This window comes from Falco punctatus (genome assembly GCF_963210335.1).
Source record: "Falco punctatus genome assembly, chromosome: 7".
In the NCBI taxonomy this organism is placed as follows: domain Eukaryota; kingdom Metazoa; phylum Chordata; class Aves; order Falconiformes; family Falconidae; genus Falco; species Falco punctatus.
This window is the reverse complement of record NC_137587.1, coordinates 58,009,168-58,032,997: the sequence shown is the minus strand read 5'-3', so window position 1 is coordinate 58,032,997 and position 23,830 is coordinate 58,009,168. Positions and strand designations below refer to the sequence as shown.

The following is a 23,830-nucleotide window of genomic DNA, read 5'->3' as shown; positions in this document are numbered from 1 at the left end:
ACAATCCTACCGCAGCCAGACAGCCCCTGTTTCAATGTTGTTGGGGTTTTTTTCCTTTTTTTTTTTTTTCTTTTTTTTTTCTTTCCTGATTTGTGGCTCTAGAGACACTTGGTGTTCTCCAACAGCTCAAATATAATGGAAGCTGGAAGAATAACCCATTTGCTGGGCAGATGTTGCTAGTGCGCTGCTTTACCAGCGCATGCTGTTGCACACCAGCCCAACACTGGGATAAAGTTGACTCTTCCAGACAACCGTGGCTGTGGCTTTGCGTGAATTCCTTTAGTCTGAGTGCCAGCTTAAACCGACCCTATCCCTCTCCTCATCCAGCTGTTCTGTTATTTTGGCGGCTACTCAAAATTTCTTGGAATAATTGCAAATGAGTAATAATTTTTCATATGGCTTGTATGCAATCCTGGCATCAGTGATCATTTGCATGCTTTGTTATATACATAGCTATGCCTACCACACGTGTTCTGAACAGTTGAATAGCAAACTTCAGAAGCAGGGGGACAGAGGTGAAGTGCAATTTGTTATTATTGTCATTAATGTAGATTCTCATAGTTTAAGATCGACTTCATTAGCAGAAAATAACTATGTAAAAATAAATAGGCAGGCCCTGTTGGCAAGCAGGTTCCCAGGAGCAAGCAGGATGGAAAAATCCAGCATCATTTTGTAGGAACCAACCTACTCAGAGGCACTTCAGCTGTGTTTTTTCTGCTCTGTCTGGGCTGTCCCCTAATTGCTAAGTACCTCAAAGCTCATCTGAGTAAAAAGTAAATGCAAAGAGAGACTATTCTCCTGCACTGCAGCCTTCCAGCCTGCTCAAGATAGAGCGCTGGAAGCTCGCCAGTTTTGATTATTCGTCAGGCTTACTCAGCTGGCAAAGTTATTATGAACTGGAGGCTCTGCGCAGGTGACCTGGGGTGGGACACATGTCATGCTTCGGGAAATATGAAGCCCTCTTTAAAGCCACTCTTGAAGCCTCTCTTAGCTAGAAACTCTAACAAAACGTATAGTGCTGCCCTTGGGTGAGGAATGACATTCTAACAGAAATACCAGTATCTTGCTGCCTCCTTGGAGTAACAGGTTGGCTTTTTGGCTTTTCATTTGGTTGCAGTCTTCCAGGCAGCGAGGTTTACGGACTTTTATTAGTCTACCTGATGTGATTAGTATTAAAAAACCAAACAAAAAACCCCACGTCCCAACCCCCCAAAAATTCACAGAGATGATGAAGTGGGAGCTCTGCCTATTCTGACTCAGCTGTCTGCTTCTCTTCCCATCCAGGGAGGGCAAGGAGTTCTCTGTCGCTGGATCCATGACTTCCTGGCATCGATTGTCATGGGAAGAGGGATGGGCGGGGAAATCCCCCCAACCCCAGGTGTTTGACCTGTCTGTTAGCGCCCCAGGAAAGCTGAGACCCTTGTGCCTGACTAGTCTGTCAGCACCCCGTTACAGGGACCCTTCCCTGAACAGCCCCACTGGATCCGAGGGCAGCGTTCAGGGAAACAGGCCAACAGCAAGGGGGGACCCCGCGGTGGGTCTGCCCGCTGCTTAAATGTGTCACCCGCTGTTGGCAGCCGCTAGCACCCACAAAGGCTCATGCTAACAGTTCACGGAATAACACTCCTTATAATAAAATCGTGACAAGTTAGGATTCATGATTGCTGGTGATAGGGACTGTCTGCAAAAACAAGTTTGAAGTGATATGCAAACAAATTATATAGATCTGAAACCTTAATTACTAATGACAGCTAGAATGAGTTAGTTATTTAGTGTGCAGAAGTCAAAGTTCTTACCCAACAGGGGTCCCTATGGGGGAGAAGGCAGGTTTAGCCTGCAGACTGATCCCAGAAGTTACGGTGGAGTCTTCCCTAACTTCTCCCCTCATCCATTCACTTCTTGTACTTTTCTTTACTCTCAGGTGGAGCTTGAGTGACTCTAGTCATACATTCTTCCGTCATCGATTGGTGTAAACTTCTCTCGCTTTCACTTAAAGACATAGTTGACAAGAAATAGAAAGCGCATGCTCGGTGAGGGGTGGTTGTGCCTTGGAGGTGGGCAACTTTGGGATGGAGGTCTGCGTTAGTATTATAATGTGATGATAATGAGCAAGGTTCATCTAAGGAGAACAGTTTTGCCACAGTTGTTGGCCCGGTAACAGACATCTTCTGATATATTTTCCATTTGACAGTGGCTACTGCAGCTTATCGGCTGCATGGCACCACCAGGTTCCCAGTCCTGCTGGGAGCACGGTAGGGCCTGGCCGGGGGGCTCCGCTCCGCCCCAGTCTCCGCTGCTCCTCCAGGATAGCAGGCTGTCTGGGGAACCACGGTGGAGCAGATTCCATGCATGCCAACCATTCGAAAGTGGCAACTGTATTTTTCCCTGAAAAGGTTGTTAGAATACTACAACTTCTGTTAGTTCCCAATTTTCTGGAATTCCCTCCCTCCAAGTGATTTTCCCACAATTGTCACAGCTCCTTTTACAGTTTTCTCGCGTTGCTAATGCCTTAATGCAAGTTGAGAAGAAAGGCAAGAACAGGACTGATGTATCATCCCTTCTCCCCTAACAAAAGACCTCCTTCTCTCTGACTGCTGCTAGCCTGCGTATCGCTACGATACAGCGTCATAGGACAGGATGGAAAAAATAATTATTCCTGCAGAATTTAAATGGCTTGAATTACCTGCAGTGCTGATCAGTTTGGCCCACTGCCAGCAGTAACGTCTACATGGAAGCAGAGGAAAGGGAGACTGGTGTTTTGGGTTTGCCGCTGTGAACACCTGGCACGTGCGATTCCTTGCTGCTGTCCTGCACCCTAAGGAAGGGTCCGTGTCATCTGGCAGAGCGCAAGCACCACGGTTGTGGTCAGGACTGAGGTGCCCTAGCAAGGCAGCACTGGATACTGCAGACTGCCGTGCTTGCTAGACATGGCAAGCTAAAAATGTCTTTTTAACTTAGCTGTAAAGGAAAGGGGAAGTTTTCTTCCAACTAGGACACACAGTTATTTTGTCTTGGACATTTGGAGACAACCTTTCGGACTAGGAATCCATAAACCACAAAACACTCATGTTAAAAGCATCTGGCCAAAGACACTACATTCATGACTGTTTTTTCTTTTTCCTTTTACAAAACAAAAGCAAACAAATTCCTTTGCTGTAATCAATAGTATTCAAAAGATGATTTTCTTCAGTTCAAGGATATCAGCTTTAAATTTTGAGGCTACAAGCAATATTAAGTGATACAAGACCATTATTTCTGTGGCAAAATTTACTGTACAAATGTTTTCTAAAAAGCCAATGACTAATATTACATTTTTGTGACATAATGAAAAAAACATCCAAGTCTAAGAGAAAACAAGTAATGTATATGCATATACAGCTCATCTTTATTTAAGCGTATTTTACATATTATAATACAGTAGTTACTTTCTGGATGAGGGCTCACAAATTATAAAATTAATCCGTCAGGTTTTCAGATTTGGCAGGGTGAAAGGTTTTCTTGCTGTGTTCTAACAGAGTAGGGGGAAAGCATCACTTTGGTGGTAAAGAGCTAAATAACCACACAGTTAATGGAGGGAAATTTTAGGAAAATAATTACGTTAATTCACTTCAGACCTGATCCTGCAACCTTGCTTTGCCCAGCAGCAGACCCATATTTACACTTTGCAGAATCACATCCTTACTGAGGCAGCGATTGCCAAATAGCTGTTGGTGAGGGAAGTGCCATGTGTGCCAATTCTAGTAACCGGTAAGGCAGTACAGTCTGCCCTATATTTCAGACTTTTGCTACCTTACATAACTAGGTGCAAAATACTTATTTTTATTTCTGGTTCTTTTCTTTGGAAGTGCAGTCATGTGCAATCAGCTGGAATAAGTGTGCTGATAATTTTCCTTCAGAAATTGTAATGGTTAGCGATGTGGACGCTTTTCTTTTTAGGCAGAAACCATGAGGCGCTGAAGCAAGCATTCACTTTTCTTGCACTTGAGGTCACAAATTTATGCAAGTCAAAAATGTTGGGCCTGCCAAAAACATCATGCTACACTCCACCAAATAAAAGGACACTGTTATTCTTACAAGGAAAGGTTTGACAGGACAGGAAATAGGCAGGGTCATAGAAGTTTACTTAATACCGAAACTTATTTAACCATCTTTAAGCCAAAATACAATTATAGTTATTTTTTAAAAAATACTGGGGGGGGGGGGGGGGGGGGGATGCGGGCAGGGAAGACAAATACAAAAGCACCAGATTGCACCATTACAGGAGTAGCAACCAATACAGCATCTAGGGAACCTCAATAATAATTTACATAATTCAGGTTACTATATGTCACCTGTGTTATACTGGGTTAACACATGTTAAGTAAGTTTTAATTCATATCCTGAACTTGCAGCAAGTTGTCTGGTTCAGAGAATCCAATGCAGAGTTTACCAAGCTATACGTTACTTTCATTACAATGCAATCCTCAAGTAGACTGCATTCCACTTGAAGGAATGGAGGAAGGGAGAGTAAGAAGAGAGGGAATATGAAAGATAGGAAAAATGTTGCTGTTCATTACAATTTTCCATTTTTGTTGAAACACAGCAGGAGAGCAAAGCCACAGGCTTCTCTACTGCTCTTGCATGCCAGGAGGGATTATGCAAACACTGCAACCACCCAAATCTTATTTAAATTATAGTCATTGTTCCCCCTTTAATGGTTATACTTTTGCCTGCTTTCACTCAAATATTGCTGCATCTTGCTTTCCGCCAACATAGTCCCAATGGGAGTCATCAACTCTTAATTATAGATGAACAGATCTTTGAAAAATACCTCTGTAAAAAAAAAAAAAAAAAGGGAAAGAAAGCAAACTTTAAGTGCCATCTAGTGGCTGATCTACTAAAAAAGAAAATTAAATGAATCCAAAAAATTCTTAACATGCCACAGTGTAATGTAACTGTAGCTGAACTGAGGAAGCAATGCTTAAATTCACAATCATGAAAGACCAGGTGGAGAAACAAGAAAAGGACTATTATCAATAGTATAATTACTATAATTTTTAAGATTTTTGTCTGTAAGGAGAGAGTTCACCTGTTCCTTCAAGACTTGCATCAGTTTATGAGCTTCTGCCTTGCTAAGGAAGTATAACTTGTCATACGTATTTCAGTCCAAACAAGAAAATACAACCCTCTCAGATCTCAAAATTGGACCCAAACCACAGGAGTGAATCTGGAGGCAAGCATCTGGATTCAAAAGTTAGCATTCTCCTCCAAATTCGCCTGGGGTTGAAGGACAGGTTTTCTCTATCTCTATTCGCAACAAGTCAAATCCATTTCTAAAAGAAAGGAAGCAGATTTTTAGTAATGTTCTTTTCTTTTCCCTGCAGGAAAAAGCCATTTTCTGCTGTAGATAGGATTTCCCGACAAATTATTATTCCATTATAAAAGCTCCACGTTCCATTTACACCGAGGATGTTTGAGATCATTCCCCAAGCCTTAGCTAACTCCTTTTGGAGGTAATGTGTCCCTTCTCCAACAGCAGTTGACAGTCCAAACTTAAATAGCTTTGTCTGAACCTGTTCAGTGACAATGGAGAGCAGCCCAACAAAATTTTTGTTTAATGTGATTTTCATTTCATTTCCATTGCAAATAGCATTAGACTGTGGACCTGCTTTGGAAAGAAGTTTTACATCTCTTCAGTTCCATACCTATCTTGAACCCTGGTGATCACACCTCAGTGACAGCTTCTGGAGACATGAACCTGTCCAAATAGAGTAAGACCTGTGCATGTTAGTGTCTAGCTTCTCCTGAGGTTACTTGCTCCAGCATGTTGTTCAGTCAATGACGCAGCCAGTTTTCTCAATGAATTACAAAATTATTTACAACTAGTTAATTTAGGCAAACTGATAGATCTCAGATAAAGTAATGAACAAGATCAATGTGTTTCCCAGTCCTCTCTTCCTTTTGCTAACATAAAAATTTTCAAATGTTCTTATTTTTGTTTGAAAGAGGATCAAATGTGCTAATCAAAGCTTAAAATGTACTATCATAAAGAGGGAAATTTAAACCTTGCTAAAGAAGTGTCAGTCTATCTTCTTCCTCTTGCTTATAGGGAGATGGTTTTATCAGGAAGAGCCAGGGGAAGTTAAAAACCAGCTTCTGTGACAGGTACTGTTCTGTGCCTCCTGCGTATGTTTGCCAGATACCAAGATAAAATACTTCTGTAGTGCAGGTAATATTAATGGGAAAAGGGAACATTAAAATAATTTGGAGGTTATACTTTTCATATTAATGAAATTGTAGGACTTTTTTTTTTTTTTTTTTAAAAAAAAAAAAACACAAGGCAGGGGGAGAAGAGATGTAGGCAGCATGGTTTGAACCAGAAAGTAGTACCTACTGTTGTAGAAATTCTCTACTCACTATTAACACAAAAAGTTTCTACAGGTTTCGATACAGGCCCCTCAAGAACTTTGACTACATTGGTATGTAACGCTTGTTGCCTGGTTAGAAGTATTTGTCTTGTATAGATTTGCCATACATAATGAAGCAAACCCCCAACACTATAGAAGGAATTACCAGAATTTGTTACCCTGGTGCAACTGTTTGACGTTCAGTGTAGAGGTGAGCTTGAAAGCATTCCTGCTGTTTCAGGCAGACAGACTTTTCCAAGGCCTTACTGGGAAGAGCTTTGCAGTAATGTTAAACTCATTACATGCTTCTTTAGATGAAGTACTGAGAAACAATGGAATGGAATTACACTATACCAATTTTCAAAATAAGTGAGGCCATTTCGGTAATGACACTTTGCTAACAGTCTGTATGTTGACAACTTTCAGCAGGCATGGATTTGCAAATTCGTGTTTCTTCCTCGTGTGTCTGAGAATGCTTTTTCCAGCAAATACTATCCCTTCTTATCTCAGAATCTGCAGTATTAGTATTACTTTCAAAAATGGCAACTAGATCAGTTTCCAACAGGTACAACAAACAGTATCAATGAAACTTCTTCCTTGTTGGTTGCTGTTCCAAGCAATATCTTGTAGAATCTTTTAAAAAGGACTTGCAGCAGTGTATCTCCTGCTGTTTTTTTTGCTCTTGGGGGTGAGGAAAGAAGAAAAGAGGAGCAGCAAAACTTGGTTGCAACTTACAGTCCAGCAAGAGGAAACAGCTTTATACAAAAGGATCATAGTTATTTTAAAACCTCTAAATAGCCTTTGGTAGTTGAAGTTCCTTTTTGGCAGGTTATAGAATGGAAAAAACTTGGTGTAAAGATCAGCTTTTCGAATTCATTTAAAAGTTCATTGGTATGATGTGCTGCTTGCTTACAATAGGCTTTTGCACAGTAAGCCTGCTTATGAAGGTCTGGGGATACAGGTACAAATACACTATTGTGATAAGGGTGTAGGGGCAAAAAAAAAGGGCTGCTAAACATATAATGCATGTGGAGGGAAAGACTTCTACCCTAACCAAAGATGAATGTACTCACTGTTTCAGCACTGCCAAGTCAATGTAATGACTATCTTGTGCTTGAAGAAATTTGAATACTGTTGTATTAAGCTTTACTTTCCAGCTCCTTAGGGAAGGGGGCGGGGGTGTCAAAGTGTATAAAACGTGCAATATACTTCACTGGAAATGGTTAGTGCTAGACAAGGACATGAAACTAATACCAACAGGATTATTATGATTCGAGACTACAAAGGAGAAAAAAGGTGTGAACATCGTAAGTCTACAAAAGGGCCTACTTTTCCACTGCTGAAATGCTACTTAAAGCACTGTATTTCATAGCTGTGACCTTTCACCTTGGAAAAATCTAAAAAGAGAATACAGGCAGCTGCAGGGGAAAAAAAAATATGTTTGAGAGCCTCACAGCCTTTTCTAATTCTTTTCTGTCAAGTGGCAAAATACTCAAGATTCTTTCCTTTCTGTTCCTTCTCTGGTGTGCATGTTCTTTCACCTGAAAGTTTGAATCATTTAAGAGATTCCTACACTTATAGAAACAATCAGGTTTGGGACAGACTCCAAGAATTCTATGTTAAGTGGACAAAACAGGACTGAAAAAACAAATTCTTGCACTGCTTCAATAATTCAGAATCTTTCTTTCATACAGTAACTTATTAATGAATTTATCAACAAATATTTCAACAGCATATTTCGTAGCATCTATTTACATATAGAAATAATTTCCAGATGAGTTATTTAGCTCAAATACTGTACTGGCTGCTCTTACAAGAGAGCTGAAAAATTGGCTGTTTGAGGATCAGCTAAGGACCAAAGACAGAACTTTAGCTTTGAACAGAAATACAAGTATTTTGACAGGGTGTAGAAGATGCAGTATTAAATATCTTTGCCTTATTCTGATTTAAGAGTCAGAGTGGGAAGTCAAGTCAATGCCTGTATTATCACCGATTCTGCATGAAACAGGCTCTCAGCATGAAATACTGAGCTACATGGAAGATAGCTTTCAGAAGACTAACACGAACTAGCAAGGGAATAATTAGCCATTTTAGTTTAGATGAGTAAAATAAAAATCAAATTTTTTTTTTTATTTATTAGAGCATAATCAGCACATAAACAACGAGTTCTTATTACTGAGGACTGAACATCTAAAATGAAAAAAGAAAAAATAACCTATCAAGTAATAAGTCAGTCATGCACATTTCCCCATAATGCAGATGAATTCACTGCCTGTAAAAATAGACAGGACAGACACAGAAACTCTGAATAAACTTGAATTTTTTTTAATGTATTCCAAAATCCCACTTCTAATTCAACTGAAAATTTAGAAATAGCATAACAAACAACCCCCAAGAAATAATTCTCAGTTCTTTCCAGTAGAACCAAAGCCATCTTCGCCACGTGCTGTATCATCTAGAGCCTGAAAGACATCAATTATGATAAGTTGGTTTAGTGTCTTAACTTGCCTTTTGCTTCTATACAACAGATATTGTCTATCATAGACAAAGGCACATTTACTCATAACAGTAGCTGTGATTGAGAAACTAAATCAAAAAACTTTTAGGAGACACTTTAGGATACCTTTTGTACAAGTTTAAACAAATTCCACATGGTGAGACAACTGTTTCTAGTATATACTGAAGTGCTTCTCAAGTACCTGTCAACTGTGAAACCTACCAAAAAAAAATAATCCACATAAATGCATACAAAGCATCAAGATTTTTATTCAGGTAGCAATGGTACTATGCAGTTTTAACACTGAAAATAGTTTTAAAGTAAAGTATTTATCTATATCATAAATTTCAGCTTATATACAACTATCTTAAACTATTAGTTATTGAAAATAACAAGTATTTTCTTTTGGAAACTTACTTGAACTTCTTCTAGCTCAGGATAGAGAATGCGTTCACAGATGAGCTGGGCAATCCTATCCCCTTTTTTAACTGCAATGAAGTTAAGCAGATGTTAATAGTCCCAGAAAAACACAGGCTAAGATAAAAATTGTGCTTAGTCCTTCTAGAGGTGAAGCTTCAGCAGCAGTACCAGCTCAAGGTATCTCCTCGCATTCCTGCTGCCATACTGTAGCATCTTAAGTGTCATTATGCATAAATACTGCAGAGATGGAGAGACAGCTGTATGTATAATGTGGCTCCTTTTGTGAACTACACCCAGCAACCAATTTCTTGGGGGGGAGAACCCCCAAACTGATAAAAGGAAAACAAAATTTCTGATTAGTACCCAACCTGGTTTACAGAACTTCCATAAAGAAGCTTGTGCTGTGCAGTTGCAGAAGAGGCCAGAAAAACACTGGCAATATTGTAAACTGTGCCCTGAGGCTTAAAACTGTCTGTTTGCAGAAAGACAGCATGATTAAGGGAAAATCGTATCTTTATTACTCATGTTTTCCATCTTTTTTTTTTTTTTTTCTGGCAGAGCAAGAAACAAATTTAGGACAAAATTGTGCTTCAGTACATCTCATGAATCTATAGCTTAGCTAAGTAGAGTGTTTTTTTCATTGGTTTGGTTTTGTGGTGGTGGTGTGTTTTGGTAGGGTTTTTTTGAATGCTACTTCATTTGCTAGGATTGGAATCTTTTCACGTTTCCTTGACAGGACACTGTTAACCTTCTATGGTTTTGTTAACTGTAACGAGAAAAATGTTCTCAGTTAATTCTAACTCTTCATAGACTTTTAAAGAAAAAAGTTTCTCATTTCCAGTCAGATGGCTGAAAACAGGCTCTGCCAAGCTTAACACTTACCTTCAAAAGTCTCCTTGCCAAAGTTGAAGAGTACCACACCAACATTTCCCCTGTAATCCTCGTCAATAACACCAGCTGTCATAAGAAACAATTGAGAGGGATATCCAGTTAATAAATCTTGTCAGTATATTAGATAAAGGTTTAGATTAGATGACTGCAGTATCTTGTACTGACACCCTTTATACTACTCATGCACAATTACACAATATCTATAGAAATACTGAAATATCTAAAAATGCTAATCAATCTTGCAAAAAACAGAAAAACACCAGCATATATCAAGAAGTGTTTTACCACTGTACTACTAATTTTAGCTGTAATACCCTATCTGAAATCAAGACAGCTGGACCAAATTCAGGCTCCATTTGTTCTGCTAACTTCAGCTCTTTTGAGTGTCAAGCAGAAATCTGTTCTTAACTCTAGCATTTTATTTGAGAGCTATGGATTTGTACACATCCAAATCCTGTATCCCAGGCAGGGTAACAGAACTAAAGCTTTAAGGAATTGTCATTCAGCTACATTCAAGTGTAAATACTGTAAAACAAGCTTGCTCTTATATATTTTACATAGCTGTATTAACTACATAGTTCAGGAGATTATCTACCAATACATGTTAAAATAATCATATTCATAATTGTTGGTTTTTTTTAATTCTCAGATACAGAAAGCATATTTCCAGTAGAACAAAATGGAGTTTGGGCTTCCTTGTGGACCTAAGTATATATTTTGAAGTCTACTTGCAGAAGCAATGCAAGTACTAAAATTAGATGTCATTCCAAGACATTCCCTGACTCCTACATATAAAATACTATCTTTAGAGTTTATAAACACCAGAGGACATTGTAGTATGATTATACCTTGAAGTTTTAATGTTGAACACAACATACATACACACTTTAGAATAGAAAACTGAAGGGGTTTTTCTTTGTTTCTTCAGCTGTGTGAAGATATTGCGGTACATATGGTCCACAGTTACTGCACAATTTCTGCACTAGTTCTAGCGTGAAAAAGGTATTTATACAGATCTTTCTCTTCTAATGTTAAGGGTTAATCCAATCACATTTCTGAACAGCCTTCTAATTAAAGTGCTAGTAATACGGAGTATCTCCTGAGCTCTGAAAAATTCAGAAAAACGTGCAGTTCTCAACTCACTGGTATTTTAACTGCATGCAATTGCTTAAAGGGACTCCAATTACAGACCCCTGTCAAGTTACAGTGAACAAAACATAGGGGTTGCTGTGCATGAACATTTTCCAGAATAAAAAAAAAAAAATAAAAAAATTATTGAATGTCGCATTCAGTTCAGTTGACACTGAGAGCCTGACATACCAAAGCTACATGCACAAGACTTGTACTGTTTATTTGGTTTAGGTTAGTTGACTTGCTGGAAGCTGGTCTATACATCAGCTAAATTGAGAATTGCAGTACATCACTTATACTAATGATCACAGAGCTTTCTTGCACAATTTCTACCATAGTTCAATGTTGCAATTCTTAAAATATTAAAAATCAAGTCCTATGGACACATGTCAAATATATAAGCAAAAAAGGCTGAACTATAAGACAGTAACACGAAAACTGCCTTCTTACTTGTAGCAAAGTACTATTCCTTCCTCATTTTTAAAGTATCAGATAACCTAAAGCCCTTACATAATTGCTAAACCAGGGGTGAAACAAAGCGTTAGCTAAAGAGTGCTACATAAGTAATTTGCTTTGTTTTATACAATAGTGGACACTGAGTCCATGCTACACAGATGCATTACAAAGAGATTCAACAAACTTGTAATGGCAGCACAAATAATTTTAAGTATCATTCAAGTTCTACAGTCAGTTGTCCATTAATTTGGTGTATTTGTTCACAACAGTCAATCAGCTGGAGCTAGAATTTATATTTAGCACATAAAATTAAGTATATATGCTTATAGATGTATACAAAAAAGATCACTAGCTCTTTGGAGAAATTCTTAATTTGTCAAACCACTCTCCAGAAGTGTTTCTGTACAGCTCAGAGAACATTTTTCTAGACCATATGCTGGGATCGATATTGCTACGCATTAGAGGCTGATAATGGAATTTGCTAATGTAACACAATGAGGGCTAGTTTTATTTCTGTTACAATACAGTATTCTGCTCTGAACTGATTACTACAGATTAGTAATTCCATTTAAATTGAGATTATGCTTTTATATGTATGAAATGTACCAATTAAAGTAGTATGGTTAAATTTATACATGCAAGCAACTCTTGCATGTCACACATGCTGGAATAATATTAACAAAGTTTACAGAACAGAACTGGGGCTACTTAAAGTCATTCTAAATTAACTTTTCTGCCTTCACGTCTCTGACAGAACACAAGTTTATTTCTACATAATGACAAAAATTGTACTTGATATATGGGTTAGTGCTTAACTGCTAATGAAGCTTTTTGATGTACCAGCCGCTGCTGTTTTCTGGGACAGAGGGGAGAAGGAAGGAAAAAAAAATGTATCTAAAATTTAGCTTGTATTGGAGTAACTGGAGCTTAATGGCATGTTAGCACTTCTACCCTTTTTGAAACCCCAAATTCTTTTTGGCTGAAAAGAGAGTTTTATAATGTAACTATACTGATTTACAATTAATCTAGTCAGATGGCTTCCCTGTCCTTTAAACAATGGCATCAGCACAATCTCAGCTTTATATATAAATGCTAAAATTTATTTTACAAGTATTTGTTGAAAAAGCTGTCATCTAAATAAACACTTATCTGAACAGATAGCAAATTCTTTTGACCATCTATCTAACTACTGCTAGAGACTGGCTCTCTAGGATTTGAAAACCAGCTGATAACTAAAGATGGAAAAGACTGATGAATGTTTCTGTGGCTGAACTAAGGTCAGCAACACTGAAAACTTCAGTCACTCATATTATTCTCTAGAAGGAAAAAAAAGCTCTTCACTAGAACAGTCTTAATTTTCTGAGCTTAGCTATAAAGTAAACACCTTGTAATGGTGCTACAGAATGTATTTTCTAGCAGGCAAAAACTGAACTTCCTGCACACTTCTGAGGATAAAAGCTTTACAGAGGGTGCAGAGAGGACCAGCAGGCTTCTCCCTTGAAAGCATACCCAATACAAACAAAACTTGCAATTACAGTTGAAGTTATGTATTAAGCAAGAAACATTTAAAAATGTTTTGTGGCCAAAATGGTTATCCTAATGCTGTGCTGAGTGACTGAAAACACTGTCAAGGCCATGATAACTTCATATTCCATTAAAGGTGCAGCTAGGCAGAGATTTTATGAAATTAATTCCCTACCACTCATTTTCCTCTTTAAATGTATTATACCTCACTGACAGTCTTACTGAGTTTAACCACCATGTGGATTCTGAGTTCAAACTACACTGTTTTTATCAAAGAATAGATGATCCTTGGAAGATACAGGAAAATACAACCCAGGAAGACGTGATCAGTTTTCCTACTGTATAGAGTAACAAACTCGATCTAAGTAACTGGGTGTACATGCAAAGCAGGTTAACATCGTCGGCATTCTGTTATTCTGGAACAGCAAGTTGCAACAATTATAGGCGTTACTGAGAGTTAAGACTTTTCTGAATTATGTGCATTGGGTGGAAATGATCTAAGTCATTTTTGGAAAAATCATGCATTGGAATTGGCAGTCTGACATTCTGTCTTACTCTGTCAGAAGTCTGGCATGTCACTTCGTGGGAAAGCATCCACACCTAGCAGATGTGAATACTGAACATACTCTTGCATGATCCCGATTTTTCTCCCTGACCCTTAGGATTTCTGGCAAGGTATTCTTACTTAAATGGATGATGTCCTCATTGTGACAAAAGTACTTCTGCAGGACAAGTCAGAATTACGTAACAATTGTTTTGGTTTAGTTTTTGGTTGGGCTTTCTTTTGGTTTGGTTTGTTGTTTTTTTTTACTTAGAAGTCCCCTACTAACTGACAGTAATAGTTTTTACTCATGGTTTGTCAACTATCAGATCTTTTAAAATCTGAATATAGGTCACTCTGCTGAGCACTTCTAGTATCTCCTGGTTTAACTTTCAGATTGAAAAGGCTATTACAGAGCAGATATATTTTTTTTTTCATAGAAACACAGAAATTGTTTCAGAAGTGTCACTTTAAAGAACAACACTATAGTAGACCATGTATACTACAGTCATAGGGGTGTACAGAATCTTTGATTCCCATCTTAGTGCTTTTTTGTATATTACCCAGTAATACTTAAAAACCCTTAGTGTAACAGACATGCACAAATCAATTCTTATTTAAGAAAAAGCCTGAATGACACAAAGCTGGCACAGATGCTCCCCTTTCATTTTGATTATCAGAGCTTTATCACACTACAGCCAGACTTTGATATGCCACAAAGCAGACATAATAAAGCACTTCTGCAGAGATTTTCATTAGACTGGGAATTGCTTTGCTTTTTGGCTGGCTTGGCATCAAAAAGACAAGGATGCCTAGAGCCACCCTCACCTCTAGAGCCAAGCCTTAAAGCAAGTAAAGGCTGAGTACCACTGTTCTAAGTAGTCTCTCTTGTTTAACACTGGGGGGGAACAACCCAGGCAACAAACCAACCAACAAAAAAAACCCCAAAAAAACCACCAAGCCAAACCCACCCGAAAGCTTAGTGAAGAAAGAGGAAATGGCCTCAGCTTTTCAGCACGCTTTTCTTGCCAACTTCCATTATGACTCAAATTATAAAGTGCTGGCAAAAAATGTGTTCTCTCAGCCACCCAGCACTTTTGAAGATACCCATTAGATGCATCTTCTTTATGTCATTATGTCAAAAATGTAGGTTGTGGTTCTTTTACTACAATCTATTGGCAGAAAAAACAAATGCTTAGGGTTCTAGGAGGCAGAAAACATTTTATTTAACTTAGAACTGTATTCTTGTACAATTAGAACATAATACACATTTAGTGCTGCTTAAATTGCTGTGGTTATAGCTGTGCTCAGAATAACTCCACAATAATCTTAGCAGTGACAACTTCTGTGCAACGTACATTTCATTTTATAATACAATACTTAAGAGAATCTGCCTGTGCTCTGATCAGCCCCACTGCAAAACTGGAATTGAACTTTCAACATCATTTCCTTCATGTTGCAGTTACAGGGATATGGCAAAAGTCAGGGAAGCTTTCATGAAGGCTTCTGATTATAAATACGCCTATAATAATTGTTTTTGAAGAGATACCCGTGAATTTCTAATCAAGATTAAAGAAAAGCTCAAAATATTTGCAAAAAACACCCTGTTGTTCAAAACAAATCTGTTGCTAGTACTGAACAAAAAACCCCAGTAAAGACTTGGAGAAAGTGGGATTTTAGTTTTATTTCTGTTTCAAAAGACTTTAAAGTCATTAATGTACAAAATTACAAGTTTAAATTTCTTTTGCTTTACATAATTTGTTATACTTTTCATCAGTAAGAGTAAATTAAAGCTCTTTTCCCTCTAATAATCAATTCTACCCACAGTAATGATGTGTTCCGGTGCTTTCTATCATACTGTAATGATATTCAAAAGGAATACGCTCTGTGTGAAAAAATATGTTATTAATTTACTCAGATTTTACACTAGACTGAAAAAATCACATATAGAAGTCAAAATGGAAAAAGCAGAATGTAAAAAGTAATTTTTAAAGCCTAAACCAAAAAATAACTTCTATGCCAGGCACTGCTTACAAAAGTGCGATAGTTCTTTAAAAAAAGTCAGTAACATTTTTATAATTTAGAAGATTTTAAAACAATTATGATGCACTGGCTCTCTGAGGTCTTACCCAGTTATGTCCTTTTGCCAGACTACCAATGAAGCTAGCATTATTTATTTACTCTGTGAAATTAAGAAACTTCTGCAATCAAGATTTACAAAGTCTTAGTAAAAAATCCATAAATCTTACCACCAACATCTATGAAGTGCTTTGCAGCTAAACCAGAACGCGGTGCTAGAAAACAAGAATTTTTTTTAATTTATTATAGTCTTTGTCTTTTAAAACTCTTACAGTATTTATAGGTTACATAGTGTTTGCACAGAGCTGAGGCAACAAGAATGTTTCCACAGTCTAAAACAAATGCGATTTTACAAGAACTACTGTAAGTGTTAACATATATATTAAATAAAATAACAGCTGTTACAGGCAGCAATAGTTGTAGTCTTTAAGAGATATAAAACATATCTTTGTTTAGACCACCAACTGCATAAGAGGTTTCTCCAAGGCAGGCAGCTGGAGCAGACAATTACTATCTTGGCTTATTTTTAGCAGCTACCACTGGTCTGGAATAATCTCAAAAGACTATTGCATCAATCCGTTCAAGTTACAATGGAAAACAACATTTGGCAAGCAATTTCCTAAGAAATATTATACACAGATAAATTAAATGATGTGCAGGGTTGGATTTTTTTACTTAGCATAGCCTACTTTGATAAAGTGCTAAAATGTTACTCTCTTCAACATTTTCTTTGGTATAAGAGAAATGTGTAAGCATTCTCCTTTTAGATGAAAGGACAGAGCAAACTTTGATCATACTCTTCCACTGGTGTGGCTATTGCTTTTTTTACTTTACAAATTTACACAATTCAGAAGAATGTGCATAACAAAATACCTTGTACAGGTTTTCTCAAGTATTCTGTCACAAGAAGTCATCAAATTCTACTACACTAGTACTCTTACTTCACTGTTTTAAACATCCAGAGCTATATTTTCTGTGTGTCCATTACCTACTGATCTTTGTGATTTGATTTCTGAAACTGCAGAGAAATAACGGAACTACTGAATAGCCTATAAAGTTATACGTAGATTATGAAAATTTTTGCTAGTCATCTTTTTGTCATTTGACATACACCAACCTCAAATGTGTATCACAAGAAATGTCTGTTAGAAGGCTTAATAAATCACACAGCCACGTGACCTCTTCTTTTCTATAGACTAATTCTGAAAGCTTCAGGCAGAATCTAAATGTGAAGATGGTGTCAAACCTGTTCTACAATGGCTCTCCAGTCTTTTTATAGCCTGTTTACTTACCTATTCTGCCATAGCAGCCAGAAGGAAGTGCAATTTGAATGTCTGTTTTCACTACAGCCTTTTCCATGGGTGGTATTACACAGTCGTAGGCACTACATTAAAGAAAGAAACACTAATTTACATAATATATTTTGGAAATTTTCTTCTCTGTAACTTAAGGTACAAAATTACCCAGAATTAGTCTCGCTTGGAATTTATAATATGGAATTTATACAAGAAATATTTACAGATTTGAAAAATCTAATTCATATCCTAAACCCCCAAATAGTCCCATTTTGATGGCGCTTGCTTAGGATTTCAGTAGTATCATTTGAACAGCTGTCTTACGATCGCTAGTTTTAAATGTTTAACTGGTAAGAGAGACAAAAAAAATACAAGTTCAACTTTAAATTAACCGTTAGGTGAATGGGGTTGTGCAATTTTTAGGCAAAAGCAAAAACTTTTAAGGATTAGATACTCCTTTGATTAAGCTTCTGCAGCATATGAACTAGTTGTAATAAGAAATAATCTATTAAGTTAAATTTTAGGCAACATTTTTTTTTCCCAAGCAGGTCAGAAGTTGACAATTCACATGATTCTACTGGGAACTGCAAACAAGAGAGATTTTAAGAACCTTCTGAAGCTACCCAGCTGGAGGCTTAATGAAAGGCAGTGGTGGCAATATCACAGTGAGCCTGTTCTACATGTTTAAGCCAAGTGTATCTTGGCCTCGATGAAGACTTTATTTTTAAACACTGGGAAGCACTGAAAATTTTTATGAAATGGACTTTTTCCAGGTGTACAGTGTACCACTGGAACGAACAAAACCAAACCCAGTAAGACAAAAAGAATACAAAGGAAAAGTGTCAAGTGTGGTGAAGCAAAGCTTCAGGAAGGAATTCAGACAGGTGAAGGAAGAAGCCAACAGGCTGATTATTCTAAAAAATACTAAAAAAGGGGAGGTGGAGGAAGTTGCAGTGGTGTTCAGATACAACTAGTGATTCCATTTCATCGCAGCAGCACTATGCAAGCCACTACATGCCCAGCTGCAGATACTCCTAAACATAGTGAAAACCAGCTCAAGCAAACCAAAACCTAAGCCTATACAGCAGCCCACATGGTCTCCTGCTAGAAGCATTATCAAACTGCCACAACAACCTTTAGCAGGCTGCACCCAACAGCCAAGACTAAAGCAGAAACGCATAAGCGCTGGCAGGGAGGGCCCACGTGCACTAATTTCTTTTTCTTTCAATAGGAAGGCACCTAGTCAGTGCTGGCACCAACTGCAACTCTGGCTGATGTGTCAAAGCCTGACTTCCGGCCAGCGGCTGCACCACTACCTCATGAAATCGGTGCCACAGCATGGCTGGACCACAGATCTCTGGAAATGAAGGAAGAAGGATGGAGGAGCAAAGGCGCTGACAAACGGGCCAGCTCTGGTCTCCTCTTCTGAAGCCCGGAGAGCCTCTCCGGGGGCTCTGCCAAGCAAGAGGACCGGCCTCACGATGGCCCTCTCACCCACGAAGGGGCTCGCCGAGCGGGGCGGCAGCGCCTGGCTCTCAGAAGGGGCCAGGCCGGAGCAGGGCATGGCGTGGGCTCCGGCCCCGCGGGGGGTACCCTCACCTGTACAGATCGTAGCCCGCAGCCCGAGCAGAGCCCCTGGAGGGGGCGGAGGCGTTTTCGGACAGCTTAGTGAAGCGGAGCCGTGGGGAGGGGTCCCCGGGCACGGAGCCCTTCTGCCTCTTGGTGGGGGATGGCTGCACGACGACCTCGTAGAGGGGCATCGCTGAGCGGGGATGAGAAGGCAAGAGAGACCTGCAGTGAGGGGAAAAGCCCGCGAAAACCGGCGCAGCCCACTGGAGGCGGAAACACAGGGGGAGACCGCTCCATCCCCGGCCGCTCTCGGCGCGGCGCACCCCCGCCACCCCTGGCCGGTGAGAGTGGCCTCGCCCGGCTCCTCCTCAGCGCCCAGCTCCCCGCGCCTTCGCTGTGGGGTCGTTGGCGGCTGCCCCGTGGCGCCGGGCGGGACTGGCGGGTCGCTACCCCCGTAGCCCCTCCCGGTGGCGGCCGCCGAGGGGCAGGGCCCGCGGTTGGGCACTGCGCGCTGCTCCCCGTTCCCCCGCCGCCCCCTTACCGCGCCCGCGGGGTAGCAGGAGCCGCCCGAGGCGGGGGGCCAGCATTGCGCCGTCGCCCTGTGGAGTGCACCGCCGCCAGGCCGCCGGCCGCTGCCGGGCGAGAGCACTGGCGGGGGGCGACGGCGCCAAGTCCTCCCCCCAGCCGGGCTTTACCTGCCATACGGCGCGGCGCGGCCCTCCGCCGGCGGCTGGGCGCCGCGGGAGGTGGCGGTGGCTGTGCCGCGGGGCGGCGGCCGGACCCCGCGGGACGCTCAGCGTTGCCGGGGGACGCGGTGGCGATGCACGGCGGGCGGAGCCGGGGCTGCCGCAGGCCCCCGCCGCCTGGCCAGGCCGCACGGTGCGGCCTTGCGCAGGCAGCCTGAGCCCTGCACCCTCAGCAGCTGTCAGGCAGCGGCAGCGGCGTGTGCCCGGTGAGAGGAAACCGGCTGCTTCCCCTTGCCGAGGCTGGAGATAGGAAAACCTCTCAGTGCCCCGCCTGTCTTGTTCTGCCTGGGAGCACAGTACGGTCGTGATGTCACCATCTTCGATACTGGCTGTAGCCTCTTTTTTCCATCAGTGACAGACTTCCAGAGGTTCCCCCGTAGTTCTCTGCCGTGGGCTGGTAAGAGTACCCACGGGATTCACGGTTGCAAAACCAGACCTTGACCACGTGAATGGATGGATGGATTTTTCTCTTGTGCAGATGAGCTACGGACTGTTTGTGTTCTGTCTGCTCACCTAAATTTTGTCAAATAATTTTGTCAAAAAGCAGTTCTTTGTCCCTTTTTTTCTTTAAAGATCAAAGCATATGTGATTGTCTCCTTCCTATGCTACATATTTCAAATGCAGCCAGATGGCAGTAAAGCCATTGCTACACGTTGGTTGTGAAAAGTATTTTGCAGAATGCCCTAGTTTGGGGGTTCTTTATTGCTGTTCACCACTTTTCCATGCTGGTAGCATGCACTGTTTGAATGAGAAGGTGCATATATCATAGATCTATGCTAAAAACTACATCGAATATTTTATGACTTCTGATGTAAGCCATCCACAAATTGAAATTTGTAAGAATTCAAGTTGTATCAAATAAGTATCTATTTATAAATGGTTATTTATACAATCAGAACTTTATAGAGGTTGCATTATAGTGTAGAATAAAGGACTAATTTTATGAATGGCTGGGCTCAGTGAGGCAGGCTGGGTTCTAAACTAAGGTAGCTTGAAAGTTCATGTAATGGATCGGACGACTCATCCAAAACATTATCAAGTAGAAAGGTCTCTGCCAAGTGACACATCTTCCCCTCCCCCATCTTTACAAGGAAACAAACCAAACCAAACAAACTATGCTTGAAGTCTGCGCAAGTTTGCCTTGGTCCTGGGAATGTGCTGTTAGCTCTGTAGATGGTCAACATTCCTGCATTCTTCATTGCTGATTAGTGCTGCTTTCCACTGGGCATTTCCTCCGGACTTTGAAAAACAATAGCGAGATAAACTTGAAATTATGTGCCTTTTACCTAGATTGAGATCAGGGGTGAAGGCTGCTTTGCTGTACACAGAAAGAAACAGAGCTTCTTTCAGGCATACCAAGCCATACAGTTCTCCCCACTGAAGCTTTGGTGTTGTAATGAGCAATTTTAGTTAGAGGAAAACTGTGGCTTTTAAAGAGAAACTCCCCACCCCAGTTTTGCTTAGAACAGCTGTCTCTCTCACAGTGATTAAGGTTTGTAATTTAAAAGGCAGCTGTGAGGGTGTTTGCAGGTCTATTTTTTGATTGTGTGTTTTGCTGTATGGTATGGGGGCTGTGGAATTTTGTCATTGCTTTTTGTGCTATTCCAGCATAACCTTAGTGCTTTATTTTGTTTGAAACTGAATTTCTTCTAATGAAATTCCATCAATGGCATGACTGTAGGCTATTGCTTTGGCTATTTGTGGAGAACGTGAGCTAAAACTTCTGGTATTTGTTGGTTGTTGCACTGGCACAGCTACATTTTCCATTTTTCCTAGCAGAGTCAAGGCCAGTGCAAGATGTTCCCTCAGCAGCACTGGCCACGCAGTCTTGATAGGCTATATAGCTGCCAAGGGGCCATACCAACCAGGTACCAGAATGAATAGATGTTTAAATAGCGGTCTGATGTATGCTGAACTGCACTGTTACAAACCCTTGATTTTCCCCACCTGTAATATGAGGACTGAGTCATTTGGTAAAACAGCTGCAGCGCTTTATGGGTTCATTGCCCTTCTGACAGAAGTTACAATTAGGTGGCAGAGGAGAGAAAGCAGGATCTTGGAGTCATCTTCAGTCCTTTCACTGAAGTCAGGTGACAGTCAAAGCACCTGAGGCAGCATCTTGAGGGGGGCCACTGAACAGCAGCCTGAAGAGTCTTGAGGGTTACTCAGATTCTCAAATTCTGTTCTCCCAGCTAAGTGAAGGGCCTCTGCCAGAGGGGAGGTGACAAACAGCTACGGGAGTTACATGAGGCAGTAATAGCTAAAACTCTGTAGCTGTTTGCCCCATATCTACAACTTCAGTGCAAATTCATGTTACCTGTTGCCATGTCTGTTACTTATAAACTACTTGTCAGTTGCTGCAACTTCTTTTGCTTTAAAGAATATCTTTAAATACCATATAGAATTGTACAAAAAGAGGGAAAATACGAGGAATGTCCAGACTTTCTGAGAATGAAGGGCAGCCAGTCATATTTTGCCTAGCCAGCAAGGCTTTTGAAAGGACTTTTCAAAGTTGTAATGAAAATTGCAGAGGTTTAAGTCTATGGAAATTTACGATGCACATGGCTGGAGCTTTGTGCTTTGATTATGATGATTAAGTGGCGAACTCCTTTGGGGTGTGAAGTATGGTGGTGGCAGGCTCAAGCCACGCGGTGCAAAGAGCAGTTGCAGCTGTTTATCTTAAGAAAGTGATACCTTTGTTGGTTAGGTAGCTTTTCTACTTGCACTATTGGGTTGCTGATTTAACAATAAAATTAACAAACACACACACACACCCCCCAAAACTAATCTGCTGGGGACTGAAAATCTAGCGAAAGGCACTTTGGAAGAGTACTGCTTTGGAGCCCTAGGTGGGGATGCTTACCACCAGTCCTAAACGTGCCTAGGGGTACGTGATCAAGCTGGGCAACTTGCCAGTAGTTGTAAAAAAGATTTGAGGAAAATGTATTCTCTGAACTATGATGAAATGCCTTCTGTGATACCTGTTGGAGCTCCACTAGCGTTAGGAGGGAAAGGTAAGAGTCACTGATGAGAGGAGCAGTAGTGGATCATTTTAACAGGCCCTTAGGCACAAGCTTAGCTGTGCAGGATGCCTAGACTTCTGAAGAAGACTCTATATTCTTTGTTCTTGCCTCATAGCAATGGTATTTTCACACTTTAATGTCCCTGGTCACCTTGTCAATGCTTGCTTTTGTTGTGGCTGATCAAATCAACCCCAGATTATATAAACCTGCAGAGCTGGTAGTGTGATATAAGCTCAAAATGTGCTAGACAGCTTTAGAGCCATATTTTTTTTCTAGAGATGTCAAAATTGTAATTAGAATTCAGTTACTAACACAGTGATTAAAATTCAGCAGTTTTATGCATAATTTATATTAAAAGGAAGCATCTTAGAGTGGGGAGGGAGGGAGGTGGACTCACAAAATTTCGCAATCAAAGTTGCAGTTTAAGATAGTTGATAATTAGCATGCTCTCCAAATTGGTTGTGCATACACTTGAGAAATTATGATGAAGAGCAAGAAATAGAAGCTGCTAGGAAACTGCTTTGTTGAAATTACTTGTGAATTTGTGGAAATACCACTTTCAGGTAGTTAAGTATTGTTGCATCTTGAGTTTGTGCTGCTCGTTATGAATCCCATAACATTATTGTTTGATACATCTTCTAATTACTGTAGTCTGAGCAAGGAGTTTTACAGATATGTGTGCACATTAGTTTTTGATGCCTGTTCATTTAGAAATGTACCTCTTGGGTTTTATTGTTGCAATGCCCACAGTGACGTGTTTGTAAGAGGGAGGTGCAAATAGTATTGAAAGTGCCATTGTTCTTTCATTGTTCATGTTCGTGCTCGTGTTCTTGTTCATGTTGTGCTCCTTCTCTTTTTGGATCTGCATAGTCCTCAGATCGGTTTGGATGAATGTTCCCTGTAGATTGAGAATTACAGTACTTTGGAATATTTGGGAAACAATCCCCACTCATGTACGTAATAGAAGGGCTTAATGCAGGTGTGTAATTATCCCAGGTCCTTCCACAGATTGTGGGAAGAAGCACACTTGCAGAAAGCCTAGGTGGAGTCCTCCTAAAAGCTCTTTTTCTTTGCATTGACTGTCTGTGTACCACATGTAGATTATACCTGTTTGGTGTTTGAAGTGAGGTGGAAAGGATGGTGGCCATTGCAACCCTACAAAGGGGTAAGGGCCTGACAGCATGTAACGAGCTTCTGTATCATTGCTAACATCACTGCAAAAGATGAGAACAATATCCCTGTTCTTCAGGTGCACAATGTGAGTCTTGGTTT

The 23,830-nt window shown here is 40.3% G+C and overlaps 1 protein-coding gene across 2 annotated transcripts; it reads right to left on the bottom strand.

Annotated features, from left to right (window-relative positions):
* Nucleotides 1–8,689: 8,689 nt before the first annotated feature.
* DUT (deoxyuridine triphosphatase) lies at nt 8,690–19,752 on the bottom strand. 2 transcript variants are annotated; one of them, XM_080394689.1, is made up of 7 exons: nt 19,485–19,752; nt 18,820–18,982; nt 17,218–17,309; nt 16,096–16,140; nt 10,186–10,260; nt 9,301–9,371; nt 8,690–8,848 (listed from the first exon to the last, which is right to left on the bottom strand). In XM_080394689.1, the coding sequence occupies exons 1-7, from the start codon at nt 19,489–19,491 to the stop codon at nt 8,792–8,794; spliced, it is 510 nt and encodes a 169-aa protein (XP_080250815.1). In that variant the 5' UTR covers nt 19,492–19,752; the 3' UTR covers nt 8,690–8,791. The 2 variants fall into 2 exon arrangements, with proteins under 2 accessions (XP_080250815.1, XP_080250814.1); XM_080394688.1 differs by lacking the exon at nt 19,485–19,752 and adding an exon at nt 19,331–19,442.
* Between the last annotated feature and the right edge of the window lie 4,078 nt (nt 19,753–23,830).

Coding starts and splice junctions, on each gene's coding strand:
- DUT (XM_080394688.1), bottom strand. CDS start 19,376: ATGCTGGCCCCCCGCCTCGGGCGGCTCCTGCTACCCCGCGGGCGCG. Junction 16,141..17,217: donor TGGCTGCTATGGCAGAATAG/GTAAGTAAACAG, acceptor CTTGTTTTCTAG/CACCGCGTTCTGGTTTAGCT. Junction 9,372..10,185: donor TGGCAAGGAGACTTTTGAAG/GTAAGTGTTAAG, acceptor ACTTCATTGCAG/TTAAAAAAGGGGATAGGATT.